This window comes from Dermacentor silvarum, chromosome 7 (assembly GCF_013339745.2).
Source record: "Dermacentor silvarum isolate Dsil-2018 chromosome 7, BIME_Dsil_1.4, whole genome shotgun sequence".
In the NCBI taxonomy this organism is placed as follows: domain Eukaryota; kingdom Metazoa; phylum Arthropoda; class Arachnida; order Ixodida; family Ixodidae; genus Dermacentor; species Dermacentor silvarum.
The window spans coordinates 97,156,116-97,176,686 of NC_051160.1; the positions used below are offsets into that span (position 1 = coordinate 97,156,116).

General features: G+C 45.5%; 1 protein-coding gene across 3 annotated transcripts in view; it reads right to left on the reverse strand.

Annotated features, from left to right (window-relative positions):
* Positions 1 to 20,362, reverse strand: part of LOC119458302 (uncharacterized) — a 104,397-nt gene extending 84,035 nt beyond the window's left edge. Inside the window, exons 1-2 of one of the 3 annotated variants that reach the window (XM_037720138.2) lie at positions 20,170 to 20,362; positions 84 to 142 (exon numbers count right to left, since the gene is read on the reverse strand). In XM_037720138.2, coding sequence (XP_037576066.2) covers positions 84 to 142; positions 20,170 to 20,274 — 164 coding nt within the window. In that variant the 5' untranslated portion in view covers positions 20,275 to 20,362. Of the gene's footprint in view, positions 1 to 5; positions 143 to 20,169 lie in introns of those variants that run through there. The other 2 variants (XR_007467959.1, XM_049671061.1) reach the window with 2 other exon arrangements.
* Positions 20,363 to 20,571: the final 209 nt, after the last annotated feature.

Below are 20,571 nucleotides of genomic sequence, written 5' to 3' on the forward strand. Positions count from 1 at the left end.
GTTACTTGTAGCCTCGATTGTAACACTATCTTGTGAAGTTTACGGTCATGATTTCCATTCTGTCCACCACGTCCACTAAACACCTCACTTTGGTGCGTCCAGTGGTGGTATGTATCCATATTGGTTCCGACGTAAAAAATAACTGAAACAGAAATCAGAGTAATTCCATTAGAGTCATAAAAATGGTCACTATACTTAATGCCAAATAAACACTGAGTTGCGGCCACTGTCTGAATCTGCGTGAGCCACAAAGCCGCACGAAACTTCTCGATGGTCAAAGCAGAGCGATAGCGCAGTATCATAGTCATTTTTCAATGAAATCCAAAGTCTCATGGCAGCCCATTAAGCGGAGAAAGTTCCTCCTGTTCAAAGACGTGCCATAGAGAACCAAGCGAATCATTCCAAATTTTAATTACGCTTCGGCTTCTATGCCATAGGCTTGTGCTTAAACCTGACTGGGATTGCCTTTCTGTAAATATTTCTTTTTCTCTCTCTCTCTGATTGTGATTCAATATTTTAAAAGGGCCCGCATTCTCGGGAAGCAAAATGTTCCCGATTTTTCGGTTGTTTAGATCACTTCTTGACGTCGTGTCTTCATACAACAAGTCATTTTTTAAATAATCCAGAGTTCTTTGATGACAGCATTTATGAAGACTGTACCGGCAGTGAGATGGTCCAGCTTCCAGCTGTCCATTGCAAGAAGGACATAAGTGCTATACCAGGTTTCTCTTTGTAACTTTTGTTTCCTGAAGAGCACTGTTTGCTGTACCTGAACGGTAAAAAAAGAAAAACAAACTTTTTCCTGTCATGTAGAGTTACTTCAAAGCGCTCAACTAATCCAAAAAAGAAAGACAGTCACCGAAAAAAAATCATCCTAATGTAAAGCATGCCCTCGTAACGTTCAGGCTGTTGTGAAAATCCGCTCTCGATAAGTCTTGAATCACGCAATCATGATTGTGATTGAAAACCACCTCACGACCGCTGCCTGCTATTCCCGCCATCTCTCTGAGATGCCTCGAGCCACCTCACGAAACCCAGGTCTGGGCGCATGCGCCCAAGAGGCAATAAGCGTCAACGATGGATGATGAGCAGGTTGAGGAAGTCACCCGATGGGAGGACGACGTAGACAACGGTTGGAAAGAAGTTATATACAGAAAACGTGCAAAGGAGGAGAGGAAGCATGTCCTTGCTAGCCCTACCCGACCACCAAGAAGGGATGACGCACAACTTATATTCAAGAGTAACATGGCAAGCAGAATGCCAATACTGCCAACAGGAGACTATAAGATAGTCATCAGGCCAAGAGGAGGACTGCAGATATCCCAGCTAAGCTTAACGGAGCTAGACGATATCGACACAATCTGCCCGAACAACTTCCAGAACATCGTGGTCGTCAGCACCCTTAATCAAGAGCATGCAGTCAAATACCAAGGAATCAAACACATCAAGGCGAATGATAAGGTGTAAGAGGTGGGTGCTTACGAGACGGCAGCGGAAATCACCGCCAAATGAGTAATCAGAGGTGTCTCCTTGGAAGAAATCCCGCGAGATATCACTGCGGCAGTTATCACACCCACAAACCCTACGGCGATCGCAGTTAAACGTCTTGGAAACACCACGACGGTGATAGTCCTTTCGACGGCTACAGAGTTCCGTCGTACGTTCTATACAGAGCAGTGCTCGCGCGATGTCCTCTATACAGAAAACGAATGGACTTTTGGAAACAGTGCAACAGACTTGGGCACAGGAGCGATGTGTGCCCGAGGCCAAACGACAAACTATGTGCGGGATGTGGAAGGCCCAACCCAAGTCAGGAGCACAAGTGTCAGCCAAGATGTCAGCTATGCGGCATGGATCGTCCCACGGCTGACAAAGCATTCCAGGCCAAGTTCAAAAGAACCCTACATCGTCAAGCAACGCTAATGGCTCCGACAAATGCAACAGCAACAGCAGGAGTAGCATCTTCCCACCACCGGGTCGACCGATGGCGGGAGGTCCAGATCTAGGAGGAGGGCAACGCCTGGGTCCAGGTCCCGATCTGGGTCCCGCACGACGCCAAGAGGCCGCACTTCCCAGTCTAACAGACCGAACCTGAGCGGCCGGACTCCATCCCGCTCCAGATCCCGGTCCAGACCAAGCCAAGGGGCGGCAACGGCTATCAAGGCGACCCGCCATTCGCGGCGAGCTGGTCAGAACCGGTTAAAGGGACGCGCCCCGGGTCTGTGGGGGAGACTGCGCTTAATCTCAATGAAATTGCCGTGATCAAAAACGAAAACGCTCAGCTTAGAGAAATAATATTTCAACTCACTAAGGAAATAGAAAGCCTTAAAAGCTGTACTGAAATAACTGCCAGTCCAACACGTTCCGCGGGCCTGGAGAGTCTCGAGGCAATTCCAGATAATCGAATGGAACAGAACAGCATCCTTCCGCCACTGAAAATAAAAGGTCAGGCGTCTATTGACAAAACCGCGACGCAAAATTCAAGTATGAATCAAACATTGTCCGAAATACAGAATTCAGTTAAAGAACAGGCAGAGGCAACGAACAACCTCTCGCTTGCAATCTACATGATCATGAATAGACTAGATAAACTCGAGGCTAACCTAGCCAATTTCAACCCTAGGGCATCTCCAGCGCCTCCAGCCAACGCCCTGGCGATCAGCACCGTGGACAATTCACAATTACCGCAGGGCACCAGAACAGCTGCTCTCCCAACTAGTGTCATGGGACCTGCCTCCTTCCATTCATCTCCCTCCTCAGTACTCAAATCAAATTAGGGACGCAAAGGAAAAAAGACTTAATACCCAAATCAAAATAGGGAAGCACGGAAAAAAAGATTTAATTATATAGCAGTGGAATTGTAGGAGCTATGAGGGGAAGAGAGCCGTCCTGCAACCACACCTTAAGATCAAAACCAAACCATATGTTCTAATTCTGCAGGAAAGCATGGGTTACCTAAGCTATCGGGATTTCAGGCGATCGGCCCCACGAACGGGGATAATAGAACACTAACCACCCTGATAAGGAAGGGATTCGTAGCAATCCGCCACGACACCCAGATCACAGAAATCGAGCACTTACTCGTAGAACTTCCCCCTAGAATAATAAAAAAAAGCTTCCGAGAACGTTTATTCTAAATTTGTATAGCAATCGTGCACACATACGACAGCGCTTTCGGTATCTCTGTAAGAAGGCAGTATTAATAGCGGGACCTAACCCCATCGTCATTGAAGGAGACTTTAATGCCCCACACAGCTCATGGGGATACGGACACAAAACAGCCAAAGGCAAAGTGCTATGGAAGGATATTCAAGAAACCGATATAACTCACATAACCGACCTTCACTCCCCCACGTGTATAGGGACTGGTCTCGCGAGGGACATAACTCCAGATCTAACATTATTTCGTAACGCGGGGACCGCCAAATGGAAAAATCCACGCATCTCCACGAAGTGAATCATGAGGAGTGGACGAAGCACTGGGGGTCGTTCTTACTGTAAATCACCCGTGACACTGCCCACTCGCGCATGTAAATAAGTGACGACGCGTGTGTACAGTATATACAATGTTTTATTTGTCATAACTCGTATGCCGTGTTGAGACCTGGATTCCGTGTTCCCTTCATTATCACTGCTTTGTGGTCCGTGAAATGTAGAGCCAATGGTTGTTCGATCGGATCTAGCCTGAAGTTGGAAGACAAGGCCTATGCACGTTCCCCTGGTGGTTGTTAGTTGTTTCCAATCATACGAAATGCATCGCAGAGCGTATCGAGACGTCATATACTGCAAACGCCAGTCGCTGTCCGTTATGTCTACGTTGAAGTCTCCGAGAACTACAAAGGGGTTGTTCTTGTGCTTTGTTTCGTATTCTCGCATGACTAGATCGATGTACGTTTCTACGTTACCTCGGGCAATATTCTGTGCCAAGAACGCTGTCATGACGACGGTTCCGCCGGATAGTTTTATTGCAGCGTGTTCGCCGTTGTGAGTTTGGATCGTGATTGGTAGGTCGAGATCCTCCGCGGTCTCTGGCAATTTCACGTACATCCCAACACCACCCGCCGAACAGTCTGCTTTTTCTGTGCAGACGACGGGGAAGAATCCATTGATATGCGGTCTCGCGTTCCACGTTTCGGTAAAGCAAATGACGTCTGCTTTCGTTATTACGGGATCTGGTTCGACGTCTTTTGCGTGGGCATTGAGGGAGCGCACCGCGGAGAGAAGAGAAGCGGGGGTCGGGAAGTGAGCTAGGAGCTGGCGAGGAGGAGACCGCGTGCGCATACGCCGCACCGCCCTCCTCCGCCCTCTGCGTTGCTATGGTTACGGCGCGGCCAACGTTGGCCGTGAGCACGCACAATGTGAACAGATGGACAAGCCTCAACCCCAAGGTGCTTTGTCCCTAAAACACATTTAAAGATTTGGGGAGCGATCATAATATAGTTGAAACCAACATTGAAGGGGCGGTAGACGACATGTTAGACGACAATAGACGATAGACGACAGGTTATGTGGACAGACTGGGATAGGTTTCGCAAAGTCGGAGATGTCAAAAAACAAGCTCCCATAAAGTATTTGGCGCAATGGGTCAAAGACGTTATACAACAACGAGGCTACGCAAACGATCACGTCAGATCCCCCCATAGAGAAGATTGATAGCGGTCTCGGGCACAAGTGCGAGGCCAAACAACCACTACAGAACAGATGGCGGGGCCACAGGCACAATAGGAGCTTGCGCAAGCGTGTAGCCAAGCTGAACAAGCAGATAGAAGAACATTGTCAGCAGCTAAGCAAACAACAATGGAACGAAGTTTGTAATACGCTGGATGGGCAAATGCACGCAGGCCAGAGATGGCGCATGCTCAAACACCTGCTCGACCCAGATAACACCAAATCGGAACACACGCAAACCTTGCGTAGGCTGGCGCACGAGTATAAAGGCAGCGAGGAGGACCTTATCGCCGAGGCTAGCAACTCGTAATAGAGCACGGGAAATATACCGGAGGCACGAACGAGCTCCTAGATGAGGAGTTCTCCGTAGCTGAAATTAGGGCAGCGCTACAGAAGCTCAACACCAAATCCGCACCTGGACCGGAATATGATTACCAACAGAACTCACCGGAACCTAGACGATCAAGCAATAGAGAACATCACGCAATATATAAACGAATGTTGGGCAGAAGGTGCCATCCCAGCACAATGAACAGATCGTAAAGTAATCCTTACCCCCAAGCCCGGAAAACAACCCGATCTGTCGAACTTATGCCCCATTTCACCCACGTCATGCGCTGTAAAGCTGATGGAACACGCTTTCTAAAATAGAATCAATAACTATCTTGAGAAGAAGGAAATTTACCCAGGCTCCATGCTCTGGTTTCACGCCCAGCTATGCACACAAGACGCCATGCTGCAAATAAAACAGCAGATCCTAGACAATAAAACAAGATTGACTAGGGCGATACTAGGATTAGACCTCAAGAATGCATTCGACAAAGCAGCGCATGCAGCTACAATAAATCAAATAAGCCAATTAGGCTTAGGATCGAGAGCATATAATTATGTCAAGGACTTCCTCACGGACAGGACAACTCAGATTTGAGGAGAGATACATGGGTAACACTGGCACCCTGCAGGGTTCAGTCATATCGCCCATGCTGTTCAATCTAACAATGATAGGCCTCCCGGAACGGCTCAACTCCGTACATAGAATACATCACTCCTCATATGCCAATGACATCACCATCGGGGTGTCTGAAGGCAGAGAGCAAGAGAATGAGCAGAGACTCCAGGAGGCCGTCGATACGATCGTGGAGTGTCTCGAAGGTTGCCTCGAGTACTCGCCGGATAAATCCGAACTCCTACTCGATTGACCCACGCTAAAGGCAGACCACCCAAAGGTTACAACCGGAACTGAGCCTACGAAGAAATCCAAATTGGCACCAAAAATGGCAGGGCTATCCCCGTAGAGGAACCGATCAGAATCCTAGGATTCATCATCGAATCGAATGGCACTAACGGAGAAACCATAATGAGGCTAGTAACTAAAGTAACCAGCGCAATAAGGCTAATCACGAGAGTCACAAACAAACTCCAGGGAATGAAAGAAGCTAACGTCGTCAGACTTGTATATTTCTTCGCCATAAGTCACATTAAATACGTGGCGGCATACCTCAATTGGTATTCACCCGAAAAAGCTAACATCAGCGCACTTATACGAAAGGCGTACAAGCAAGCTCTCGGCCCTCCAGATAGTACCAGCACCGGCGACTACTTCACTTGGGTACACACAACACATCAGAGGAGCTGATAGAAGCTCAACGGATTGCTCTGTTGAAGAGACTAGCCGGTTCGCGCACGGGCAGTTTGCTGTATCCTCAGCAAATTAGGGATAGGCTATCATAATCTACAAGGATGTAAAGTGTCCGTTCCCAAGGTAATCAGGGAAAATATCCAGGTCCCCATTCTTCCCAAAATCATGCACCCCGAAGTTGACCAGGGCCGGAGGGAAAGGAGGAGGAGGCACTCGTGGATGCATTGGAGTACCCGAGTCACAAATCCTTTGTCGTAGTAGTAATAAACTCTGACCACGAGTGCATAATCACGTGCTGGATACGCTCTAATAATAGTGAAATTGCAGAAGTAGCTATCGCTCAGTCCTTAGTTTCCCTCCAATGTCGATACGTCATCAGCGACTCGCAGTCAGCCATCAGAAACTATGCGCGAGGAAGAATATCACCCGAGCCCGCTAACATACTCCACGGGAAAGCCCAGCTCATATCATTAGATGAAATAACAGAGAGATACATCATTTGGTTCCCAGTCCACATCTCCTGTGAGTCCCCCGCTCCCAACCTCAACGAGGAAGCCCACCGCGTCGCGCGAGGTCTCATTTACCGCGCTCGCGAAGAAGCTTCCTCCGAAGGAACGGGTGGGGAGGCCTGGAAGGAGAGGGACAGAATGTTCAGATTATCCAACATCACCCGCTTCTACCAAAAGTCGACGTGCATACTCTCACCTCCTAGCTCCAAATTAGACAGATCTCAGACGGTTGACTGAAGGTGACTTCAAACTAGAACCTTCCAAAATAAGGTGCACCTGCATCGCATCTACCCCGAACTATACCCAGATGACTTGGGTAAATTATGTAGGACAGTACACGCCACCCTAGAACGCATTCTATGGGCTTAGAAGAACTTGTTGTTCGGCAAGTTGGTACATATTAACGAACATTGCTTAAGTGCGTGAAAAAACGGTCCACCGAGACAGCATGTGACAAGGACGGGCGCAGACAAGGCATGCGCCCGTCCTTGTCCCTTGCTGTCTCTTTGGACCGTCTTTTCGCGCAGTTAAACAATATTCGCTAACATTCTATGGGATTGCATACATGTGCAAGATAAAAATGCAGTCTCCCCAGAACAGCTTGGGGCGCGGTGGAAAGACGCGCGGATAAGCTCAGATCTGCAAGATCAACTATGGGCCATCCAGCGAGCTCAAGAGGCAGCCGGGTTACAGGGTCTCTCTACCGCCCCTAGGGCGTCCTAGGTCAAGGCCTCACTCTGCTGGTCTCAATAAAGTTATTTCACTCACTCACACAATCACGCTTACAATTCACTTGAATTAGGAGTGGGCTATTATTCGAAGTTTCAAATACGAATACTGCAGTGGAGTACCCGAGTGCGTTATATAGCTAGTGCGTTATATCTCGCACTAGCTATATTGAACTAGCGATTACTTATATTTCAACTAAGCAATTATTTCGCAACAACAGACTGTTAAAATCGTCGGTACTGCTCTCCATCTGCTGAACAATGTATCGCAAATTATCACAAGTAAAACAACCACACATATTATCGAAGCAATGCATGAATAAACTGGGTAATGCAAGCTTTGTTTTCAGTTTCGCGGTGGAAGCGTGGCGCTATCTAGCACCCGTTTGGTTAGATCTTACACACATGCAAGAAAATTCAAGAATGTGCACTTAAGAACAGTCGTTGCCGTAGCAGAATTGATAGCGCAGTGTGCGCTTAATGCGAAGGTTGCCGTATTGACTCCCACTGGCAGCAAAATGTTTTTTCCTCCGCTTTCCTTTACTTTTAGCTTATAATTTATGCGCTTCACTGAGAAACTACAAATAATTTCCTGAATGCTTTATTTCTTTATTATATGATGGCTTCATGTGGTTGTTAACAAAATTGGGGCCCCTTGACTCCCTTCTTCACGTCCATTACATGGCCATTTTCCTTGTCGTCTTCAAATTAGTGTTTTTTTGCAGTCTAGTCATGCAGAAACTTTATGTGTTACGACACAGCCAGTGATGTTTTCCTTGTAACGGGACCTTTATTGCTTCTTCAGCACACAAATAGCTTGTTTGCTTTTCCCGCAACTTCTGATACTTTTTAATAACTAGTTATTTAGTGATTTGTAAAGCTTGTCATACACCAGCATGTCATTCTTGGAAATATTGTGCGCAACCAGGCTCTCAGGATGCCGATTGGCTAGTCGTACAGTTCTTTTAACGACGATTGTAGTGATTTTGTGCTTCAATCTGATCATAATTGTATGCGATAGATGGTTGTTTATTAATTTTTCCCTATAGTCGCTACGACTGTGATAATTAAACCGAAATAAATGTGCATGTTGTAAATACATGCATCTGCATTACAGTCATCAATATTCGATTCGATAATCGGACCTGCAATTCGATTCATACTGAAAAATCCTACATTCGCACACCTATTTATTAGAGCGGTTGATTGAGCGAACAGCTGTTGATACGATTCATTACCATAGCATCCCAGTATTTGCAAAAGTATAATCAGTGACAACATAACAATAAAACACTAAATGTACATTTTCCAATGGAAACGCCATTTCCATGGATGTGCTTGCCAATTAGGTTCCCATATTTTCGAGGCGTTGAGTAGTTTGTGAATTTAAACCAAGGTTTTCTCCGTACAGACCTGTTTTTGTGCCTCGGTTTTTAGGATGAAACAATGACGACCCGCCCTTTTTTGTGGGTGATCCTAATTCCCGTGCTCAGCCAAAGGTACCACCTTATCCTGAAGTATCAAGATTTATTTCTGGCTTGCCTATCATTTACATTCGCAGAGCAAAGTTATTAAGCTGGTAATGGAACTCCAGGCGCATCGGCTCTCTTTCAGAAGTGCATGGTAGGTGCACTCTATGATTGTTGGCGGATCTGATATTGAATTCTTAGGTTGTCACCTACTATTGAGTCTGAGCGCCAACGTTGCAATGGCCGGTGCTGCAATTCGTTCTCGCATTGAAGTGTGCAGTCACGTGACATCTTTCTGCCATGGCGACAGACAGCGTGCAGTGATTTTATGCCACAATTTAGGAGGTTTGTTTTGCGTTCGTTGTTTACAAACGTTGCCATTTATCGTTGAATTTGCGCGCGTCCAGGATAAATCATGGCACTGTTATACTAAAACTAAGAAAAATTTCTCTGGCCCTCTAATTAGGTAGAACGCCCCCCCCCCCCCGAAAAAAAAGACGTACCAGTAAATTGCGACGCTCTACGACAATATTCATTCACATGTTCAAACAATCTACATATCATCAATTTACGAGAATTGACGCTTTTCTCACGTGACAGAATGGTTGCTTTCGTCGCGTATATCTTGCTTTACGTATTTGACAGCCTCTTTCTTGCGAATGGGCTACGGCGGCCGCGCTTAGATTTGGCCGAAATGCAGAAAATACCCGTGTGCTTAGATATAGGTTATGTTAAACAACCCCATTTGATCCAAATTATACCATAGTCCCCCACTTCGGCGTGCCTCATAATTAGACGGTGGTATTGGCACGTAAAACCCCATAATTTAATTCCTTGCGGATGAAACGTAGCTACATACATGCGTTCGCGGGATCTTTCAAATTTGGCAGAAAGATTTACCGAACGGTGATATCCTGTAGAAGCTACCATGCTTTCTACGTATGCGATAAGACATCGATCAAAATTTGATCCGCATAGGTACGAAGAAACATTGTAAAGTCTCGTGCGGGGTATTAGAGCTTAAACCAAAGAACAATCACAGTTTCGTAAAAAAACAAACCAGCCAAAATTGAACGCCAGTACATCAAATCACGTAGCACCCGACGTGGCTGGAGAAGGCGATAAAGCGCCTTGTCCAGCTTTACTAGTCATTAGGACGCAAACGGCGGCAGGAGCCATGCCACGCCCTGGCCTCAATAGAGCCGCCGTATGTATATTCGTTACTAGGAGCCTATTCCATTACGCGAATTTTGCCAATCTCTTCTCTAGTGTTCCTAGAATCGATGCTCACCAGCCTGTTTTCCCCCCACTTTTGCATTGAAGTCGCCCATGACTACAGTATACTGAGTTTGCACTTTATTCATCGCTAATTCAACATCTTCATAGAACTGTTCTATTTCTTAATCATCCTGACTGGAGGTTAGGGAGTAGACTTGTACTACCTTCATTCGATACCTTCTATTCAGCTTGATTACGACGACTGCTACCCTCTCATTAATGCTGTAGAATTTGTGAAAATGGCCTGCGATGTCCTTATGCACTAGAAATCCTACCCCGAATTCTCTCTTATCTGAAACATCTCTGTAGCAGAGGACGTGGCCGTTAGTATATAAGCACTTCATAAGCACCGTCTTTAGGAAGCGCAGCAACAGGAACTGGACCTGGAAAAGCCCTAATGGAGAAACAAGGAATGAGACAGATTTCATTCTCTGTGCCGATCCCAGCATAGTGCAGGATGCAGAAGTGTTATATAGAGTAAAGTTCAATGACTATATGTTAGCGAAGACTAGGATTTTTCTCAATTCTAAGAGAGAAATAGTAAAATTAGTCAAGCAGGAACAGGCCAACCTAGACGCAGTAACGTTAAAAACAGACTAATTCCGGCTGGTGCTCGGAAACAAATATGCAGCTTTAAAACAGAAACACTATGATAACATAGGGGTAATTAATGAAAGCGTAACTAGGCTGATCTCAGAAGCAGCAATTAAAGTTGGATGTAAGGCACCAAGGCAACTAGTAGGCAAGCTCTCCCAAGTAACAGAGGACCTAATAAAGAAACGGCAAAACATGAAGGTGTCAAACTCGAGAGATCAGATAAAATTCGCTGAACTGTCGCAATTGATCACCAAGAAGAAATTAAGGGATATCAGACATTCTACCGTGGAAAATATTTAGGAAGCAGTAAAATATAGACGCAGTATGAAATCAGTGAGAAAAAAACTTCGCATAAGATAAGGCAAGGTGCATGCACTGAAAGATAAGCGCGGTTATATTATCATCAATTTTGATGACATAGTAAAAGATGCAGAAGAATTCTATACGGACCTGTACAGTGCACAGAGTGCACCATCTATAACTATCGAAGAAGTTAGAAGGGCCTTGCAAGACCTGACCAGGGGAAAACCTTCTGGAGAATGCGTAATAACAGTTGATTTATTTAAAGATGTAGGAGATATCATGCTTGAAAAGCTAGGCAACTAGTAGGCAAGCTCTCCCAAGTAACAGAGGACCTAATAAAGAAACGGCAAAACATGAAGGTGTTAAACTCGAGAGATCAGATAAAATTCGCTGAACTGTCGCAATTGATCACCAAGAAGAAATTAAGGGATATCAGACATTCTACCGTGGAAAATATTTAGGAAGCAGTAAAATATAGACGCAGTATGAAATCAGTGAGAAAAAAACTTCGCATAAGATAAGGCAAGGTGCATGCACTGAAAGATAAGCGCGGTTATATTATCAGCAATTTTGATGACATAGTAAAAGATGCAGAAGAATTCTATACGGACCTGTACAGTGCACAGAGTGCAGCATCTATAACTAGCGAAGAAGTTAGAAGGGCCTTGCAAGACCTGACCAGGGGAAAACCTTCTGGAGAATGCGTAATAACAGTTGATTTATTTAAAGATGTAGGAGATATCATGCTTGAAAAGCTTGCGGCCCTTTATACGCAATGCCTCACGACTTCAAGTGTGCCAGAAGGCTGGAAGAACACCAACATTATAGTAATCCATAAGAAGGGAGACGTAAAAGAATGGAAGTATATATACCGATACGGTTGCTTTCAGTATTGTAAAAAATAATCACAAGATATTTTTCGATAGAAGCAGGGCAACACTTAACTTCAGTCAACGAACAGGCTGGCTTCAGGAAGGGATATTCTACGGTGGATCATATCCGTGTCACCAATATGGTAATCGAGAAACCTGCGGAGCACAATCAACCTCTCTGTATGTATTTCAGAGATTATGAAAAAGCATTTCATTCAGTACAGATACCACCAATCATAGAGGCATTGCGTAATTATGTAGAGGAGGCGTACGTGAATATCTTGGCAAATATCTAGAAATATTCTCCACCTTCCTTGGTTCTCCATAGAAAAGGAGAAACTTACCTATCAAGAAAGCAGTCAGGGAAGGTGACACTCCAATGCTATTCACTGCATGCTTAGAAGATATGTTCAAGCTCTTAGACTGGGAATGCTTAGCAGTGAGTATCAACGTCGAATATCTCAGAAACCTTTGGTCTGCAGATGACATAGTCCTATTAAGCAACAATGGGGACGAATTAGATCAAATGGTTGAGGAACTAAATCAAGAAAGTGTAAGAGTGGGGTTGAAGATTAATATGCAGAAGACAAAATAATGTTCAATAGCCTGGCAAGAGAACAACAATTATGGATCGCCAGTCAGCCTCTAAAGTCTGAAGAGAAGCACGTTTATTCAGGCCAATTACTCAAAGGGGACCCTGTCCATGAGAAGGACATTTACAGAAGATCTTTAAAGTTGGACTAGAGTGCATACGGCAGGTATTGCCAATTCCTGACTGGAAGCTTACCACTGTTGTTCAAAAGAAAAGTGTACAATCATTGCAGGCCACCAGTGCTATACATATGAGGCAGAAACTTGGAGGTTAACAAAGAATCAAGGGAACAAGTAAAGGACTGCACAAAGCGCGATGAAACAAATATCTTAGGCCAAACGTTACGAGAAAGGAAGATAGCCCTGCTGATCAGAGAGCAAACAGGGATAGCAGATATTCTACGAGTAATGGACATTAAGAGAAAAAAAATGGAGCTGGGCAGGCCATGTAATGCATAGGATGGATAACCGGTGGCCCATTAGAGTTGAAGAATGGATACCAAGAGAAGGGAAGCGCAGTCGAGGACGGCAGAAAACTAGGTTAGGTGATGAAGTTGGGAAATTTGCAGGCTCAAGTTGGAATCAGCGCAAGACACGGGTAATTGGAGATGGCAAGGAGAGGCTTTCCTCCTGCAGTGGACATAAATATAGGTTGATGATGATGACGGTGATGGTGTATAATCGACATACAGGTGTATGCTACTCTGCATAGGTTCCATGCTCCTCTGAAATTAGTGCAGGGGTGCTATGCAGGATGCGCCGAGTTTGGCGAAACTAGGGATCTTCACGAGCTCTGGCGACGCCCCAAGATGAAAAAACTAATGCTAACAAGACAAAGTTTGTCCGTCGGCACGCCTCCAGTTTCATTGGTTTATATAAATTCCCTCTGGGTGGCTATCATCCCTTGGGCGTTGCCATATGGGCGGTCGACAAACTGGGGCGCATGTGATGGTACGGTCGGTGCATGGTCATGCCTTCTTTCACTTGTTGGTTGTTCCACCGAGTGCATTACAGGCTCGATCAAGTTATTAAACAAATGCATTTAGTACAATAATATTAGTCCCATTAACGTGGGTTACAAACATTTTAAAGTTTACAACATGTACACTGAATGTGTATTAGACTAATTCGTAGTTTAATAAGTTTCACGTTATACCACGAGGGGACTCTCGCCCTTTTTTCCCCTCCGGAGTGGATTGGCGCGGCTCGCTACGTGATTGCGCTAGCAATCCCGAACAAAGATTGGTGCGCGCTTGGTAGTCGCACTGCGTCTTTAACAGATTGCTCGTTGCTCGGGCTGAAGTAAGCCTGCGAGACGAAGTGGGCGTCGGCTAGCGCAGAAGTGGTTTGCCGCGCGTTTACCGTGTAGGCACTCAGGAATGCCGGAAAGCACTCATACAAGGGTCTAAAATCTGCGCTTTATTTTCATTTACTTTGTGATGCACCTTCACACTGGCTAGCAACGAGCGATGGCTTCTAACAACCGCAGGAAAGAGTGTTTATATTGGGTAGCCCGAGCGATACGTGGATTCTAACAAACGCAAGAAACGTGTTTGAGGCGCAAATGGCTGTTGACTGCCACCACATCGATCCCAGGTAGGACTCTAGCATCGGTGCAGTGACCCTATACCCACCTGCTGACGAGGTGGCAGCTTCAATTTTTTTTTGACAATAACATTCTATTTTTTGTGTGTGAACGCCCGTGATGGGGTCCACAAAGTTCACGCTGTGGTTTACTGTATCCTAATGCAGATTGATGCATAGCTCCGTTGGCATCCACTAAATTGGGATACAGTTCTACGCTGCCAATTCGTCAATATGAATAATGCTCCCCGGTTAATACATTGGCTGCAATAATGGCGCCTAGCGTCGCCGCCTTTTATCGTTCGGCCATGAAAAGTCGTCAGCACCCCTTTTCGCGCAGATCATGCTGAAGACCCATGGGCCACCATCTTTAACCCCACTCGATTGTACTTTTGTTCGCTGCGAAGAAGAAACTCGTCAATTTGCGCTATCTTCCCGGGGCCACCGAGTGAAGGTTGTGCCAGCAGCTCGTCCCTCGCGACCTCCAGTCGGCGATGGCGTGCTCCGATCGAGGAAACAAGTCCCCGGTCATCTCCTTCAACAGCCATATGTCTATGCTTTTGCTCACGCAGTACGTGAGCCAAATCATTTGCCGCTTGGAGAGGTGGTCGTTCGGAATGCCGAGGCGGTCCGTGTTGGCGAGGTAACTTCCTTCGCCTCTCCGCCCATGCAGTGCAGCGGTACTGTTTAACAGCGAAAACTGCTTTCGGCACCTGTTGTACCGGAAGGCAGCCCGGCGTCCATTCTGAGTCTTCCTATATAATGATGTAGGAGGACGTGACGGCGGCTGACGAGCCGTGCCGTCGTCCCTACTCAGTAGGCGAAGGCGGGGAGCCGAGTGGCGAATGCGACGACCAGCGTGGCAAGCTTTAAGAACGACACTGCGTGTGCCGAGCTTGCGCCTCGCGCACGCTCTGGGCATCTTCATTTATTTTTTTTCTCTTTGCAGCACCGACCATAGCACTCCGCGCTGCGGCGTTGGTGGGCGATACAATGTGACCACTTCGCCTTCGACGGTTGGTTGGTCCGGATTGAACCCCAGGTGCTCGCAGGTGCCCCAGTACTTCGATGACGCCACCGGACTTGGCCTGGGGCTGGGGCGCGGTGGACGAACAGCGGTTGAAGCCGGAGAGAGCCGAAGTGATCGAACGAAATTTTCCTCCGCAGCCTAGTCACACCAGGCTATGCTCGGAAAGCATAATTTGCCCGCCACGCTGTCTCTGCAGACGAGGGCATTCGCCCGACTCGTCACACAGCCAGTGCACTGACGTCTTGGAAAGGCGAAAATGACGCTGAAACTCTACGTCTGTCATGTAGGTGAACGGGTCTTGGACAAGCGGCTGTGACAGTGATGTCACGTACCACGCAAGAGTGACGGACTGTGACTGGTGATGTGTGTGCTGTGCTGTGTGCTCTCTCTCTCTCTCACCTCCCCATCTTTCATTCCCCTCATCCCGCTCCCATGTGCAGGGTAGCAAACCGGTTGTGCTAAACTGGTTAACCTCCCTGCCTTTCCTTCTCCGCTCTTTCCTTCCTTCCTTATCTCCAATATCAGAAAATGAAGTTTCATTACAACTAAAATTCCCCCATGGTTTTAAAATATGTAGAAATATTCTCTAAACATAGCGAAAGTACCAATAACACGGTTATTAAATTATACATATGTCGTTTTTTTCAAAGCCAAATAACTATAGAATCTGCACCACACAGGTTACATATTTAAGTGAACCGGTGAGCCGTTCAAGTGATCCGGTTCATTTCAGTGAGCTGAGCCGTTTCTAGGCGGTCACTGAAGTGAGACATTTTGCCAATCTCTACCTGAGACTCAAGTCGGTATTGATGTTTGGTTTCAAAACCCGTTCCCGCCCACACAGTAGCTCGAAAGTGTACCACTAGACCGTGGTGCAGCCATGACCCAAGTTAGCTTGAAAATGGCTAGATACACAGATGGAATAGACAGCCCGAGAAAAGTGCGCGAAGTATACTATGAATACTAATCACAATAAAACCTGAGAATAAACGATTACGCAGGTGTTCAGATTGTGTTCCGTGGGTAGGTTTCGCAACTTGTTCAGGGCCGTTCAGAAAAGGGTGACCGAAGGCCTATGACAATGAGCAATACGTTATTTATTGTCTACCTGTGCCCTTTTCACTCGCTGGCTGCACTTCCAGACTCTGCACTATATCACATTTACATGGCTAGGCAAAACTAACTCGGTGTACTGCCTAAGGTAGGTCATATTATTTTTACTGCGAACCATTGTTTGCCTCATTCTTGGCACTTAGCGGTAGGTACAGTTGCTCTCTCGCCTGCCTATCAGAAAAATGAGATATTGCGTGACCGATGTAGGAATCGCAACCCTGCGATCGGGTACAGCAGCTGGATTCTTTAACCATGTAACCACAATCGCTTTCTTTTCTTTCTTTTTGCATTAGCCCATGCATGCCTCATTCGAAAGCCAGCGAGTCCTTTGAAGCAAGGCGCCTGAACCCCGGGCCACTTTAAGGTTTTATTTGCTTGTGCTATCTCCTGGACAGGCCCACTTTTCCCAGTACTTTCCTCCTAGCACATTACGCTGCGTTGAAACTGTGCGATGCTGTACAGGCTTCATGATTGCCCATTTAATTAAGTTTTCTCGATTTCTTCGCCAAAGTAAAAATGCCAGCATAATTTTACCATACACCACACGAAATAGCCATATATACGTAGGATTGTATAACACGTAGTTGCTGATGACGTCACAGTCCGTCGTTCTTTCGCTTACGCTTTTTCACTACCTATGTAGAACATAACAATTACTATGTCATAGGCTCGCGTCCGACGGCTGGCCTAGAAATAGTGTCTTTGGCGCCATACATCCGTCTACAAAGTAGTTAATGTGCTGCTGTCGTTACAAACACGTACGCTCCCTACCGACACGCACAGCCACTGAAATGACGTGAACACGTTGGCCCACTAGGTATTGTTTTGAGAAACCCCAAGCACCAGCACCTGCAAAATGCTTCGCATCACGCAGATTCCCACAGAGAGTGGGGTTGGCACAATTCTTTATATCAGGGTTGTCCGGAGCACTGACACAAGGTGATTAGATGCTGAAAATTTTAGCGGTATCTATACAATCTTCATTTGAAAAAGTTAATACTTGTTCCTTTGTGTGAGAATATTAGGCGTTATTACATGCAGACAGCCAATGGGCGCTTGCTCGAAGGGTACTATAATATCAATTGCGACCTTCTCCCAAGAAATGTTAGAAAAATTACCTGGCTGCAGTGTTGCCGCAGCTTCTTGGGCGGACATGTATTATTATTGTCAAACAACAGACTTTGAAATTGGTCAATATGTTCTTCCATGCGCACAATAGCTGCAGTCACTGTTCCGTGCTTCTGATTTCAGCATGTGATTATTGTGCGACCTCCATTAAACGGCGAGTAAAAGTACTTCAGTCTTGTCACCTCAATAAAGGGCTTCGTGCACAATGGATATGCTTGTATGTAGAAGAATATCACACAGAAAATGTCTTCGTACAGACACATTCTCTTACACGATGTTTGATATTTTGCGCGAGCAATATGCGTGATAAAATTTAGCCGACGTTTTGTACGCAACCGTATCTTCTTCATTTGTAACCGTGTTTTGCGACGATGATTCCTACTCATTTTTGCGGTCCTCGTGTCTAGGTATTCACGTGCAAAACTGTCTTGCAGCGATGCCCCCCTTCGTCAATGCTCCTCATGGCGCCTGTAGGGTATTTTGAAATAAATAAATTAATAAATAATAGCCCAAGATGATGAACACCATGATGGCGGTCGTTACACTTGCTGTTTGTAGCTCCTGCGTCGCTATATTGTGGTAAAAACCAAACAGACTTCAACAGCAGCATCGTTTAGTGCTCTCTCTATGATTTGCTCAGCGAGCTCAGATGGCATTACAGACTGGTCCCACTCACCAATGTGACACGTGCTACGGCTGATGTCCCGTTCAGTTCATTGACAGCGAAGTGACTAGTACACTGTAGTCCTTTTGCAAGACAAAATGATGATCCCCCCTAAAAATGTGCCCGTAGTCGCAAGACGTAACGCGTGTTGCGGCTTCGCATTCGCCTGAAGTGTATTTCTTAGGTTGAGAACATATTCCACCAGAATCAAAGAAAGCTGTGTGTACGAAGTCCGTTGTAGGCCCATTTCAGCGCACTTCAAAGTTATTTTTTGTGAACATGGCAGAAAATGGTGCATTCATTATTTTTATGTACCTGTAAACACTGAATTCATCGTTTCAATAGTACTATTGAAGAATACCACCTTCCATATCACTCCGCTTAACATTACTCACCATATTTTAACGCATAGCTCATAATTATAGCATATCTATTCATTGAACATTGAGGTATAAAAAAAAACAAATCAACAGGTAAACGAAAGGGCTAATTTTGTGCATGCGGTAAGTTAAGCGTATTGATTATTTTCAGAAATATGCAACTTGCATCGATCATATGTACACCACAACAGCTCGCGTTTCTTGCTGAATCCACATTGGATGCCGGCATGAATACGGAGACCAGCCACGTGTATTCGAGTACCTGATGACAGTTCATTGCTCCTCAATATTTCAGAAACTAGGGCCACGCAGGAGAACAACATTACGTTTCACAATACAGTAGTCAATTGCAAAGTAACAACTGGAGCGACAAAAGTGATTCTGCACAAGAAGAGACGGTTTTTCTGTTCGAGAGTACCATCAGCACTACGTTGGAAAAAAGTGCAGCAGGGATATTAGCTTTAACAAAGCAGGAAGAGTAGTGTACTGTCAGGACACCATAAGCGCTATTATGAGTCAGATCAAGAAGTATTTGTAGACACGAATTGTACAAACATTAGTAACAGACGTTATTCAAAGTGCAGTGATGTAAAAACTCGCAGGCGTTATAAGTTCATATTTTTTAATTGTCGTGAGGGTACAGAACCATACAACGAAACGTAGCTTTTTAGTGGGCGAACATGCGAGAAACAGGCGACACTCGGAACACAATGATAGCAACAAGCAGTTATCGGTCATCGAAATTTGATATGCGGGTCAGGCTGTTTGTACATTACTCATAGAATAATTCAATATACGAGTCTGGCGCTGACATGCGTACATTCTAGAAAGCATTTCACTGTTTGCATCACGCATGCTATCTGACAACAGACAATATTTTTTCGCAACAGGATCGGCGACGGTATTTGAGAAGATTCTTACATGTAGGTTCGTGTTGCGCCCAGCGATAACACTGTAGCAGTGGTGTGTCGATGAAAAATGTTTTCCGAAAGAAAGAACATAATGAACTTGCGTCAATACATTTTTATTTCTCATTTTTGTAAGCTCCGTTTCTCACTTTGCCAATTTTTCAGGACATTTGAAGGTTCCGGTTGACTTAGGATATTGTTGGGTGGCTCAATTTAAACATCGGCATTTTTATTGCCTAGTGTGATAAATCACGCAACGGAGGCGTTACGCGACTGGATTTTCCATTGGACATGCTGGGACCGTAATTATTTGACTTGCTTTCATTCATGCTTTATGCGCTCCAGATGAGGGACCTTCTTTTTTCTGGTAGATTGCGTAAAATCTCCAGTCAGCCGCATGATGTAGATAGTAAGGAAGTGGCCCTAGAAGCAAAAACTTCACAGCTAACCTCGGTCACCGAGAAGTAACACGATACTGTACTATATGTTGGTATATGGGCCAAACTATTAAAACATGAGCCGTGTTTAGACAATGTTTCAATAATTCCCGCCAGAAAGACTGCATATCTTGTCCACTGAATACAATTTTGTGTGCTGGGTTGCTGAAATACCATTCATGAGAATAGTCTGAGAACATGTAAATCATTATTTTAAAGGCAGATGTCAGCATAGCAAGGTATCTGGACTTTCGCGTTAAAAAAACTTTACCTTTCTGATGTTGTAGGCCCGTCTTCCACAACCGAAGCAGTTGCATTTTAGCACAGTCAAAGAAACGGACCACAGAAGAGCCACAAAAAGCAGCTTGGCCGCCATGTGTTTCCAGTGAGAGCCTTCTACTAGATCGTGTTAAAGATTAAACTCCCTCAACCGAAGCTTCAGAACGACGGCTTTGTACAATACAATGCGCATGAACGTCCGTAGCACCGTGCACAGGTGCGCAGCACAGCAATGATGTGTCCCACCCCCATTTCTTACAGCGTTAGCATGCGATTCTTTATTTTACTTTGAAGTAATGCAGCTACAAGTACTTGAAAACGTTATGTGCATCTTTTCACTTTTGGAAGTAGTAGGAGAACTACATAAGCCACTGACTTTAAACGAGGTTGCGTA